Source organism: Amborella trichopoda, chromosome 3 (assembly GCF_054954075.1).
Source record: "Amborella trichopoda isolate Santa Cruz 75 chromosome 3, AtrichopodaSantaCruz75HAP2 v2.0, whole genome shotgun sequence".
In the NCBI taxonomy this organism is placed as follows: Eukaryota; Viridiplantae; Streptophyta; class Magnoliopsida; order Amborellales; family Amborellaceae; genus Amborella; species Amborella trichopoda.
Window position 1 is genome coordinate 3,427,845 of NC_142338.1, and position 13,693 is coordinate 3,441,537.

At 36.0% G+C, this 13,693-nt stretch overlaps 1 protein-coding gene and 1 long non-coding RNA gene across 5 annotated transcripts; one reads left to right on the forward strand and one right to left on the reverse strand.

Moving 5' to 3' along the window:
* Positions 1-612: 612 nt before the first annotated feature.
* LOC110007747 (uncharacterized) lies at positions 613-5,573 on the forward strand. The gene is made up of 4 exons (XR_016052739.1): positions 613-682; positions 932-1,182; positions 4,835-5,196; positions 5,304-5,573. It is a non-coding gene; the product is annotated as an uncharacterized LOC110007747 (long non-coding RNA).
* Positions 5,574-6,112: 539 nt separating this feature from the next.
* LOC18439809 (myb family transcription factor PHL5) lies at positions 6,113-11,044 on the reverse strand. Of its 4 annotated transcripts, none has more exons than XM_020670817.2 (7): positions 10,039-11,044; positions 9,342-9,552; positions 9,116-9,192; positions 8,969-9,008; positions 7,152-7,200; positions 6,928-6,997; positions 6,113-6,567 (listed from the first exon to the last, which is right to left on the reverse strand). In XM_020670817.2, exons 1-7 carry the CDS (start codon positions 10,588-10,590, stop codon positions 6,334-6,336), a joined length of 1,233 nt encoding a protein of 410 aa, XP_020526476.1. In that variant the 5' UTR covers positions 10,591-11,044; the 3' UTR covers positions 6,113-6,333. The 4 variants fall into 4 exon arrangements, 3 of the variants coding, with proteins under 3 accessions (XP_020526476.1, XP_011625513.1, XP_088719004.1); XM_011627211.3 differs by having other exon boundaries at positions 6,928-7,000; positions 10,039-11,007; XR_016052737.1 differs by having other exon boundaries at positions 6,539-6,567; positions 6,928-7,007; positions 10,039-11,007.
* Positions 11,045-13,693: the final 2,649 nt, after the last annotated feature.

A 13,693-nucleotide genomic window follows, 5' to 3' on the forward strand; every position in this document is an offset into this window, starting at 1 on the left:
ATTATACACCTTCGGGAGCATAATTTACATTTATTCGCGATTTTGTCAATTTGAAATCGTAGGAGCCACTTGAGGATCATCTAATGATTTATCTCCAAAGAAAAAAAAAAGTGAAATATAAGTTTACTAACACTCGGATCTTACACTCTAAAAATTGGAGGGTCTCTACTAAATTTCGAGACATTATTTTTTTTTTCCTAAAATTGATCTTTAGCTCGAGATATACTTTGCATGAAAAGAAAAGATTACTATCCAAAAAAAATAGTATATCGTATAATATTTTATTTGGAATTTTTAAAACCTTATACTATTCAAATAAGATGCACCTCAATAATCTTGTAGAAAAGAATGTTTGGAGAACCCTTAATTTGATCATCCTGATCTCGGCATATAGGGATATGAAGAAAAAAAAAAAAATTACCAATAAAAAAAATAGTAAATCTTTTAGCAAGCTATCTAAACTATCTATTTTTTAGATTTTTAACTGTTTATTGATGTGGTTCTACCGTTTTAAATTTTAAAATTAAAAAATTATAATAAATATACCTTAATTTACAAATTAGAAAAAAACTCACTTCCATAAATCTCATCTACCCCCCTTTTCCTCAATTGTGGTATGGAAAATAGTTGGAGTTAACCGTAATGCTGGCTGGGGTTAGGGTTTTTTTTTGCGAAAGTAAAGGTATATTTCTGATAATTTTCCTTTAAAAGTTTATAATTATGGATGAAAACGAGTGTTCTTTATTTGTGTTTTCATGAGATCAATTCCTGCTTCGTTAGCCTGCGGCCTATCCTCTCTCTCTCACTCTCATTTTTACTTCATCTTGAGATCACGCAAGTAGAAGTCTTTGCCAGTATTTTATCAGTGTTTTACACCGCATTTAGCTTTCAAGGCCACAAGCTTTATTTGATGGGTGTTGTTTATTTTTAGAGGAAGCCGCCAATGTTGTGAGACAAAGAAACAAAAGGGGGTTTGAATTGATTAAAGGGAAGTGGGTTTTAAAGAGGAGTGAGAAATGTCTCGTTATGATTGTATGCTTTTGGAGCTTTGCTAAAGCCCCAAATAGAGGAGGTGGCTCTTGTGGACCTGGTTTCACAAGTTGAGTTCTTACTGATATTAAGTATTTTGGGAATATACATTTGGGCTATGGTATCAAGAAAGTAGATGGAAGATGATACCAGGTTTGCTTTACTACTAAATTTCTTTTGCTTCAGTTTACTATTAGGGTTCTCTCATGTTTACCCATGAGGACTTCCTTTTGCTTCAATTTTACCCATACATTGGGAACTGTTTTTTTTTGCAGTCATAGAATTGGTTCAGTAGTTCTATTTTTCTTTTTGTTCTTTGCAATGATGTAGGGTTGTTATCTTTTTAGATTTTTTATATGATAAAAGATTTTGGTTATGGTTTTTGTGTTTTGGGTATTGTGGTATATTGAATTTTTCTGATTTTAGCGCCATGTTTTGGAGGATGAATTCTCATTTTTGTTGTGTTACTTCGATGCAGTAAATTTTGCCGGTGTGAGGCATGTAATGAGCAATCTAGAAGAATGTAGATGACCCTTCTTGTTCAAGTATTCTATTGTATTGGAGCCTTAGTTTAGATGTGGTTTTGCTATTGGATCTTAGTTGTCAGGAAATGGAATCATTCATTCGGACTTGTTTACATTTTTTTGGCTCATGGAATTTTATACGATTGCCGCATACCAATGAAGCTGAAGGGCAAGTTCTATACAAGCTTTGCTCTATAGGGCTGAATGTTGGGTGGACAAAAAATAATATATCCATAGAATGAGTATAGCAAAGATGATGATTTTGAGATGGATGAATGACAAGATAAGAAGGTATAGAATTTAAAATGAATCAGTTTATGAGAGTTTAGGTGTCGCACCAAAGGCAATAAGATGAGAGATAGTAAACTTAGGTGGTGTGGCGTTGATCAATTGCAGCACCTGTTAGGAGGTGTGAGTTAGTTCAAGTGGAAGGAATTAAAAGGGCAAGGGATATGCTTAAAAGGACGTGGTTGGAAGTAGTTTGAAAAGATATGGGGACGTATGGCCTCATTGAGGGTATGGCCTTTAATAGAGCAGAATGGTGGAACAAGATTCGTATAGCCGACCTAATTAATTGAGAAAAGACTATGATGATGATGATGTCTCTTGCATTAGTCATAATTAAAAGTTTTGAACCTTGGAGATTTCATGGCTCTTATATGACAATTTTATAAAGCTTAGGTGTTTATATAGTTTCAGTTTTAAGTCGAATGCTTGCAAAATGGTTTCGCTCTAAGCTCACAAAAGCATGGAAATTGCGATATTGATTCTTTTTGTGGAAACGCTTAATGTTTATGACAGTTCTGATTAGACCAGAGTCTATGTCTGCTGCGAGAGAATGATAGTCATATCTCATTTTTGTTTGAGGCAATACCATGTGAAATAATGAAGCAATTTAAATAGAGATATTAGTGTTGCTCAAAAGAAAATTATGGACTCTTCAGGCAACCCTAGCTTTTCTCTTTCCAGCGTAACTATTATTTTTACTGATATTATTTCTGAAATGCTATAAGGAATTGAAGGGGTGTTTGTGCTAACCATGGAGATGGTGCATGTATAAGTTCGCTTCTGGTGTTTTGTTTTGGGACTATGTGCAATGTCAAATCTTTGTTAAGATTTTAATATTGAGAAACGGATTTTACTTGATGGTTTAACCATAGTAACATAAGGCATTTTTGGTCTTTTGAGTAAAGCCTCAATTAAATTAGCACTTTTTTGCCAACCACATACTTGTAAAGTTCAAATATATTTGACTGATCATAAGGAAAAATAGGCATAGAGGTGGAAACTAGATACCTTTTCACTTTGTGTGTGTGTGTGTGTGTGTCTGTGTTTTTTTTTCCTTATTTTGACCATCATTTGTGAAATCAGCTTTTGCAGTAGAATTACATGTCGTTTCAATTTTCATCTTCAACACCCTTGTTCTTCGGGAAAGGGGCTGGGGTCATGGTGGTAACGCCCCCATACCCTAATCACCACGTTGTGGTTTCCATTCCCACTGACACCACCCCTCTAACACCTTAAAAAAACCTAACTCCTAAACTATTTGGAAAAACAGGTAGGGGCATGTCTTCCCTACTGAATTACCACAAAAAAACACCCTTGTTCTAAAGCTTGATAATTCATTTTCTTTTTAAAATAAGTTTTGACTGCTAAGACTCTATAGGTACTCTATGGGGCTTCTTGTAGTGTGGTTTAGTATATTACGATCTGTACTGGTTATGGGATGGACATCACTTGTCAGGTTCTCATGTTATGAGGAACGATTTCATATATTGTGACTGGTGACCTCAGAATAACCTAGTGGATTAGACGTGCAAATACCTGTGTCGCTCTTCTTATTTTTCTATGCTCATAGGGTTTTCATGAGCTTCTGAAACATGTGTGCATTCAATTGCTCTGTATCAGTTTGATGATTAATGTATTCGGTACTTCAAAGATCTTCATCCAGCCTAGACTTTAACATTATATTTAAAAACAATGCAGTTTAGAACAACTACCATTAAACCCTTTGAGCCTGTCCTCTTTTAGATCTGGTCAAGTTGATCCTATCATATCATATGTCCCTGCACTTTATACTGAAAGCATAATTTCGGACTCACCTTTTCCATGGCCTTGCCCATATTAATAGGCTTAAGCTGCACAGCATCAAATCTATGGGTATCTCTCATGTGAAACTGAGCGATGAAAACAGAAAACCTGGTCTCCTCTACCAATGGCTGCATGCGGACATACTCAACAAGAGGCAGTGTCAGATAAATGATATATGACAATAATGGCAATTTTCTTAAAGTAGACTCAAAGTGCACGCACAATTAGAGAGAATTTTCATATGCACCCAAAACCAGTCAAAAAACAAAAATCATCTGTATCTTAAGCAAAACATTTGGAGTTATCAACGTTTGCTTAACCCAAGTGCAAGACATTGAGGAATAGTACTTATGAATAGACAAATTTCCTTTGCTCTGAGCATTCAAATATTATACCAGCTGATAAAACTTTGAATCAAAGGGTTGGATATCTTTTATGTGATAAAACATATCTGTGTGTTTCATATAGGCTTTTGCATAAATTTGGAGTTTTAAATCTGATGGTTTTTGAAATGTTCTATCATTAGAGTTTCCAATGGTCCCTGGCAACCAAGTAGGGCATTCACAAACATATGCACCATATAACAGTCGTTTCCCAACAAATTTTTGGGGAATAATTTGTGCAGTGTACGTTATCAACTGCTAGAACAAATCATACGAGTCTTTGGAGATTAAGTTGTAGGTGACCAAAAAGGGAATTCTTAAATGATAAATTTGAAACCATTCTGGTCGAGGTAAAATGGCTGTTCATGACAATTACAAATCATGTTGATTGGTGTAAAGATAGATATGTACAATTCTAGCAACCATCTAAAGGAGGTGTCTCTTGGTGCTTCTTTTGCTACTGATACAAATTTAAAGTATTGAATTGATTGCCTTCGTTTTTCCAAGTTCCTCATGGATCTGTTAAAATAATAATAATCCAGGCTGCAGCATTAATACGACTACCGTGAATTTTGACTTATAATTGTATATTATGAATTTTCAGCTGCAGTGTTCAGGTACTTTCGTGGAATTTGCACAAACCCCTTTATTCTAAAAGAAATTGCAATTATATGATCACTTAGTTTGACAGAATTGTTCCCCACGACAAAAAATTTGCATCTCCATATCAAAAATATCTGAACATAACACTCTCTCTCCCAACAAAAAAAAAAATTGTTGCTTGATCTCTGCCTGTGGCTTTCGCAGCGTCAACTAATGCAAATGACAATGGTGTGACCCCTAACTTCAACAAGGAATTCCATTACCTCAATAAGGAAGAGTGTGCTTCATGGGCTTCTAGTGAAACATAACAATACCAAATATGGACTCGAATTTATAAGTGACTCTTCAAAAGATGAGTTCGCTCAATTCCCAAGAAATGGTATGTACGAAGATGACGTCAAACTCACTCTTCAAAAGATGAGCTCGCTCAATTCCCAAGAAATGGTATGTACGAAGATGACGACAATGATGACAACGACGAAAAAGAACCAGATGACGAGTCTCAGGCCTAAGTCTTGAACTAGGTTCGAATCTCGAGCTTTGCAAGCTGTACCTGCTGCTCTAAGGTTTGGGAAAGGTTTTTTAAATAATTCTCAAATATAATCAGAATTACTTGTAAAATGTTTTGATGATGTCTTTGTTGACTGATTACTTAGTTACAATTTTTTTGCAGACCTACAGAAATTTGGTTTTGGGTTCTACTCTGTTGGGAGTTTTTGTGAATTTGTCCTAAGATGCATGTATGAGAGAGAGAGAGAGAGCAAACCTTTTTTTTCCTCCCCCTTCCCCCTCTGTTTCTCTCTCTTTATTTTGGTAATCCACGGACGAAATGTAGACCCTTGCAAATTTCTATGGCCGTTTTGTTTTTGCTTCTAATGCATTATGTACAAAAGAACGGTTCAACTTCTTAAAAAGGCACTAGATCCATGGATTGGAGTAACAATTCATCTCAACTGCATCCATAGATGAGGATAGACGGTTGAATTTACTTGGAGCACATTGTTGGTATCTTACATGTGTCATGGTTATACTTTACCTTTGTTTAACTGCCCAAAAAAAAAAAAAATTCCGTCTGTTTCATTTAGTGATTGAAAAACTGGCACTTTGGCCTTGACTCGCAGAGTCACATTTAGAGAGTCACTTGGACCCAATAGGGTACTAGGACCCATAGGAAATCCTCAGGAACCGTCAGACCCTCGAGGGTTCTTAAGACAGTTGTGTTAATTTTTTGGAGAATCAGTCAGCTGAGCACGCTGACATGAGCTCGTTCTGCAGATTTCCGAGCCCAATTCCATGATTTTGATCACTGATTTTGTTTCATTTTGCAATGTATTGCTTGGAAAATACTAGCAATGCAATGAAGTAACAAGCGGAATAACTTTCCAATAGTGAGGGCAAGAATATATGATGGAGTGGTAAAAAGAAGGGTAAATTAATTAGGGGCGTGTCTTCCTCACGGAATTACTCAAAAAAAACAACTCAGAACCCAAATGAATGAATATGTTTAATAGTTATTGAGATTGCTAAGATAGTCCAAAGAAAGAGGAGGCTATTTGGTTAACCTTTTCATCCTTTTCTTAAAATTTACAATAAGACTTCTTAAATAATTTGTACAGACACAGTGGAGAGGCGTCATCTCATCTTAAACTACGCTAAGAGAGTTAACCCATAATTGGGATGTAGTCTATGACCTGGCCACCAGCTTATTCATGACTTTGGCCATCTCCTAAACTGAATCTTGAGGGAGTCTTGTCCAAAAGTTCATCATCAAAACTTGACTCAATGACACCTGCAAGATTAATGGGTTGTTTTTCTGAATAAAGAACGTTGATATTGTGGCTTCCAAACAGGTTCTCGCTGCGTTTCTGTTGCTGATCGACCATCTTTTGGAGGTACTTTCCGTGCTCCTCAATTTGTAACTGCAGTTTCCTTTGTATCTGCAAACGATGGGAGCAGGGAGGGAGTGGCTTAACAATAATTAATGATATTGGTCCAGAAAGATCTAACATCATGTGATAAGTTTCATAACTAGATACAATCGGGACCATCTTCTTCTATGTGTGTGTCTGTGCGTGTGCATGAGTGTGTGTGAGGCTAGGCTGCAGCTGATGCTTCTCTCAATGTACAGGGTAACCCAAGGGGGGGGGAGTAGAGAGAGAGAGAGAACTGCTGTCATTCGCTGTTGCCTCTAATTCTTTGAATTTCTAAATGTTTTGGAAGTAAGAGCAGGTGTTTAAAATTCATAATTTCATATAAAAGCAAAATATTAATAATGATGATAAGTGGAAATCGTTTACCTCCAATTGCTCGTGCAGGCGCCTCTGCACATCCATTTGCATGCGTAGTGCCTCTGTAATTTGAATGCCCCTGCTAAATGCTAATTAACATTAAAAAGTGATCATTTAGCTTAATAAACTGAAAAACCAAATCGATTTTCCTTTCCATCAACATCTCATGCATTTTTTGTGGGACACAGGAAAGACAAGGAAATTCATAACAGGCCAAGTCCAAAGAAAGTTACGTTTTAAGGTCATGTCGAATGTCATTGGTGGTTTTCCTTTCAAGCTTCCCTGCCATCCAAACAAAATAATTTCATATAACAGAGATTTTTCAGAAGAAAATCGTTATTCATAACTATAACAAACAGACTATATGCTTACATCATTGAATAGATTAACTATCTACATGGTACAACACTAGCATGGACTTTTGGAGGCTAAAACAAATGTGCATGTTTAGAGTGTTTCTTTCAATAAGAGAAAAGGAAAACAACATGCATACAAAACAAAACACATACACACACACACAAATGAAAAAGTTTGAATACGGTGTCAACCTTATACGCCTCAAAAACCCATTGGAAAAAGTTATTTCAATGTTAGAAAACCTCCAATTGATTTTCTCAAGCTCGGGATGAATGAATATGGAAAACAAAAAGGATTTCAAGTTTTAAGGATAGTGCATCTTGTAACACATAATATAAACAGTCCATTTTCAAGATTTTCATATGTTAATAGTTCTGCTCAATTTGCCCAATTCTTTGAGCTATAGTAAGGGTTCCTAAGACTAGAACTGCAGCTTCCTGCAGGGTTCAGAAGAGTACCATACTGTGATTGTTTAATATTTACACCTCATATAAAAAAAGACTGAATACTATGATTCCTATTCATCCAATTGAGATGAACCGCTCTTACATAAGCATAAAACTCTGCTCTTGCATGTTCAATTAGGTTTGTCATTCACCATGCGAAAGTTTTAAAAACTCTTTATGTTTTAGTCACATTTACAAATAGGAAAGATAGATATTAAGCATTTATAGTCTTCAACTCAAGAGCCATGTAGATGCGAATATTACTTGGAAAAAGTGGTTATCTCTATCCAAGAATAAAGGAGGGAATTATGGAAAAATAGAACAAAGCATCTAGGTAAAAGCTATTCAAGCCACCACAGAGGTTTGGCAAAACCAGAAACTAATCCCTTGAGAGCATTAAAGTGTTATGCTTCAATCATGATGGCAACAATTCAATTCTTGTGTCCACAATCAGCTATACATCTTTTTTTTTTTTGGGTGATTACGCATACAGATTTTTTCCATGGGAAACAGCATTTCATGCAATGAATGTGCCAGTAACTTGAATGTATTTTCCCAAAAAAAAAAAGAAATATCACAAGGATTTCTTCTCAAGGGAGGGGAATAGGGGGCCCGAGTAAAATATCATAACACTGCCTACTCCTCTGTGTCATCGTCTTGCAAGTTCATTCCAAACTTTGGATAGCTCACCCCCCTACACAATCTGAAACTCCAAAGCCTTAGCTTTGGGGTCGACTTCCAGAATACAAGTCCTATGAGATGTTTTTTTCTTCAGGGCTATGCCCACACCAGATGACAACCAAAGCACTCTCTCAGAATTCCCAATCTTAAGGCACCTTGTCTATCCCTTTCTCGGCCCCAGAAGGTTAGGCTCTTCACAACCGGTTCCACTTTTCTAGAAGTCCCTAATTGAAAAGGATATATCTGAGCAAATAAAAGAGGACCAATAGCATGCATAACAGGCCTCGATAAACATTAGCTGACTCCTCTGTTTCAAAAAATGCGATGTTGACTTTCACTCTCAAATCCATCACCTGAAATTGCAGTCGCTTCTTTCATATTCCTTGTTCATAATACATATTTCACATATTCTGATGGTGAATATATTAGAGTACAACTTGAGAGCACATTGCAATCATGCAACAGAATGAAGTATTACTATTCATTCACAAGTCACGCCAGACCATGGATAAATGAACAACCATTAATTCAATAGTCGACACAAAAATATGATTAAGTTTTAGTACCTTCTGCAGCATCTGGAAGGTACTTGGCACTGCGATACTTCTACCAGCATATTAAAAAGAAAAAGATCAGATCAGACATAGTAAAAATAAATTTGATCAAAACACATCTTTAGAGGAGCTAAATATAAATAAAAATGAAGCAAAAACCTGCAAATGGCTTTTAACATGATAGATTGTCAAGCCTTCTGAACCCATCTGTTGCAAGATAGCTTTTGGGGTTGCCTCTGTTCCATTTACCAAAGACATAAGAAGAAATGTCCTCACAATTATTCAAAGAACTTAAAGTTCTCAGAAGAATGCAAAACTAAGAAAATAAAGGAAGTCATGATGCAATCACTTTCTTTCTTTTATCCTAGAATGTCTTATCACTCACTGCCTGCACCACCAAGTCGATTTACTGACTCAACAAATTTTTCATGAAGCTCTTGAGTCCATCTCATCCTTGTTTTATTCGAGGCACCAACTCCACATGTAACATGAGTGGAAGCAACAGAAGTCCCTACATGACAGCTTGAGAAGCACCTCTCTTGTTGATTTTGAAAGGCCAGTTCAGTGGTTGAGCAGTTGGAACTTTGAAGATTACCCTGCAAAAGTTTTAAAAACAATAATCAAGCTAGGACATGACAATAGTCTAGGAAACAGAGTAATATTTATTACACGCTAGTTGTTTGCTTAGTCAGAGTTCAAACCAGAGAGTTCAAACCAGGGGAATCTTTGGAATTTAAGACTAAGATTTCAAATTTAAGGCTGAAATTCAGCCAAATTGCTAACTTCACCTATATTGAGAGAAACAAGGCACCATTAACAGATATATATCAGATTATTTTTTAAACCCATCTATTCCAAGTTCCAAGCCCAGGAATCCTTTGAAATTATGAAACTGGAATTTTGATTGTAGACAAATTTCCGCCAATTATTCACTCAATACAACGGTGTTTTGGCTTAAACTAGTTGTTTTCAGCTAAGAAAACAATCAGCTTATGAAGTCTAGATCCAATATTAGGCCAAGTATCTGTCAATTTTTTAATTCGTAGTATAAAGCCAAATGAATCAAAGATCAAGCAACGCACCAAACAATTCTGAATCCCCTCAATAGCAAGAAGGTGCCTCCTTGGAAGCGAAACATCAACATCGGACCCATCAATTGGAAGAGATGGATAAAACTCACTGCGTTTTGAATCTTTCTGCTGGTTCAAATTACAATATGAAGTAGTTTTAACACAATGTTCTCCCAATAAAGGGAAGCCCATAACATACTGTGAATTATCAAATGACCCAATATTGTTATTGGTCTCTTTCCTTGAATCCACGGAAAATTGAGGAAGAGAACCCCCCAAAGAATTCTTTGTCGGAGTTGGGGATAGAGAATCATAATGAGAGAAGCCCATCAAGCGATCGTTAGTGTAGCGGGAGAATGGAAGTAATCCAAAGTAATTAGAGGAAGAGAAAGAACATGGTAGCTGGTGAGTTACAGGTGGAGGTGCCAAGGATCCATTAGAGAAGGAAAAAGCATCAGGGGATTGAGAATTCCCCTGTTTAATATTGATTTGAGGAGAAAAAAAGCTGTAATTATTCGATGCTGGGAAATTCTCTTCAGGGCATTCTATCTTCTGAGAGTTCATTTACAAATAAGGAAGAGTCAGAATCAGAGAGAGAAAATAGACAGCAATTAGAGACTGTAGGAACCCAAAATCAGTAATACGCCCAACAAAACTCAAGCAATGAAAAAAAGTTACTTATCAACCTGAAGTACTACAAAAGCGCAAATTTTGAGCACTAGAGTACTGTTTCCTTCCTATAAAGAAGGACCCAGATGACCATTAATATACATAGCACCCCTGGGAATATATGCATAACAGCCATGGAATTTTTCTATTGTTTCTTTGTGATATACTCAAAAAGTACAAACCATTTTAAAATTGAAATGGTTAAACAAAAGAGGTCAATAAACAACAGCAGGCAGAGAGAGAGACAAACAGCAGGCAGAGAGAGAAAGAGAAAGAGAGGTCTAATTCAGTTTCAGACATAATAATTTTCCTGTGTCATGACAATGACAAAGTGAGGAAATAAATAAGAATTGGGTACTGATTCTTCATTCAAAGAAGGCTAAAAAGAAAAAAAAAGGTATCAAGTTTTAATAAAACAGTGGCCCAATGGACTAGTTATCTGATAATGGAGAGGTATCAAAATTATTGTGTGGATACTGGAGACCATGGTCGTGGCATTTTCTTCTGACACCAATCTCTCTCTCTCTCTCTCTCTCTCTCTCTCATCTTTACATTTGGGAATTGGGATTTTAGAAAGGGTGGAAGATTAGTGTTTAGTGAATTATTTAGTGCAAGCTCTTCTTTGAATCCATCGATGACAGTGAACATCAACAAGGGCTAGAAGTCTGTCTCTCTCTCTCTCTCTCTCTCTCTCTCTCTTCCCATGAAGAAAAGGTTTCTTTCTTTCTCTCCCCCATGAAGAAAAAAGTCAACACTCTCTCTCTCTCTGCCCATTGAAGAAAGAGTCGACTCTCTTCTCTGTCTTCATATAAAAGACGACTCTCTCTCTCTCTCTCGAATAAAAAGTTCCTCAGTCACTCTCCATTAATGGTAAATTGAACCATGTCATTCTCTTACTGCCTGAGTAAAAGAAGCATCTTTCAACATTCCCCCTCCCACAACACTGGAAAATGAAGCTAAACTTTTTCTTACTGCTTATATATGTAGCTTTTCTTTCTCTCATATTTCTCCCTCTCCCATGAACCCATGACAAATGAAGCGCATTCTCTCTCTAAACAGTTTCTTAAAACCAGAGTTTGTCTCTCTAACTTCTTTCTCCCTCTCCCTCTCCCTCTCCCTCTCCGTCTAAGCACCCATGAAGCGAATTCATTATCCCACTTCCCAGGAAAGAATGCAGTGAGATCGTTACCTTTTGTACAAGGGAACGCTGTTAATTTTGACCATGTAAAATTGGAACGCGATTATTTTATTGATTAAGCTCAAAGTTTAAGCGAAATTTTATATCACACCCAAGCTATCAAATTTCAGATCGTAAAGATTGAAGTAATTGTAATATCTTCTACCAAAGGTAAACGGTCTAATTCTAAACAATTCCTTCTCAAAATGACAGCTTTGAAAAATAACTTTTGTAAAAAGTTTAAATTTTGTAGTACTTGGATCTCACTTTCCAAAAGTTCTACAATTTTGATTCAATCTCAAGACATTATTTTCTTCAAATCCTTAGAGGGTGCAATTAATAAATTCTTTTTTATTGAGGTTATTATATATATTAAAGAGGTTATATCATCAAAATTTGGGGTCCTAAAACTACTCGTAGGTGTTTACATGAGGGAGTAAATAGAAAGCATACTCCCGGAGGACTAGAATATCTTTTGGCCCTAAATAATTTCTTTATGCCAAATTTTGCACCTTGAGCTAGGGGTGGCAACGTGCACGCCTTGGTCCGGACTGCCACTGGCCTAGCCTAGCCCGAGTCTTACAGGGGCAGCTCTAACTCGACACAGCCCTTACAGGGCCAAAAAGACCAAAGCCTTGTTAGGGTTGGGTTGGGCCCGATACAATAAAAATAAACAAAAAAATAATAAAAGAAAATGTTTGGGCCGGGCCGAACCTGCCTCATAGTGTTTTAGGTGGAGTGTTCCCTTACGAATAATATTTCCGAGGCTTTTTTCGTCACTTTGGGAAGTGGGAAATATTTTGCTTCATTTTTCTGGAAGAGAAAAGTTAAGAAGGTAAAGCTACACTAGTTAGTTGAGTAAAATGACCTAAATACTCTCGTTAGTATGGATTTAAAATTCAAAATATGTACGTTTACTGAAAAAGTCTTGTTCCATTTTGGAAAAAAAATAAACAAAGGCGTTTTGATAATTTAGCCATAAATTAATCACCTAAGTTATCTGTACCAACTCTATCATGACCCGTCCCAAGCCATTTATGTCGGTCCCAAGTCCGTAAAAAAGGTTAGGGGTGTGTTAGATTGCCGTCAGCGTAAAATCTTTTGCCGAATCTATTTCACAAATCTTGAATCAGCTGAACCCAAACAATTAGGATAAAGTTCGGATGATGATGGTGAAGTAGGGATAACTTTCGATTATAAAAATATATTCTAGATTTAGAAATAATAAGCAACAAGTTTTCAGGTCATTAGTTCCTACTCATCAATGGTTTAAAACTTAGAACATTCGCATTTGAGCATCTTCTAACAAAATAATCGAAATAGTTAAGCGAATCAAATTTGAAAAGTAATGATTTCGATGGTAAATTAATTGATTAATCTAACTTAGCAATTTTCTTTTCAAGTGTGGTTTGTACAAGGTTGAGTCTCTAAACAATCAAAATAAACCATAGCTTTAAATAGTATCGAAAGATAATTTTTTAGTAAAAAAATCTTGGTGGTGGCTTGAAATTTTATTTTAATATTTAATTATAAAATTTAAAGCTTCAAAAATAGTGTAGGTCAAGCAAGTTCTATAAACATGTGAAAGCACTAAAAATTAACAGCCCAAATAGTGCATTATAAGACGCACTATTTCCCAAGCTTGAAATCCAATTTTTTTCATGTCAGCAGATCGAGATTATTGACTTGACGGTTTTTCAACATAAAAACAACCTCCTCTAGTGAATTTTTTGAAGTGGTCTTAATTTGATTGTTTAGAGCCTCAATCTTGTATAAACTAACTTTTTTTTTTTTTTTTAATTTCAGGCATATTTTCTTTAA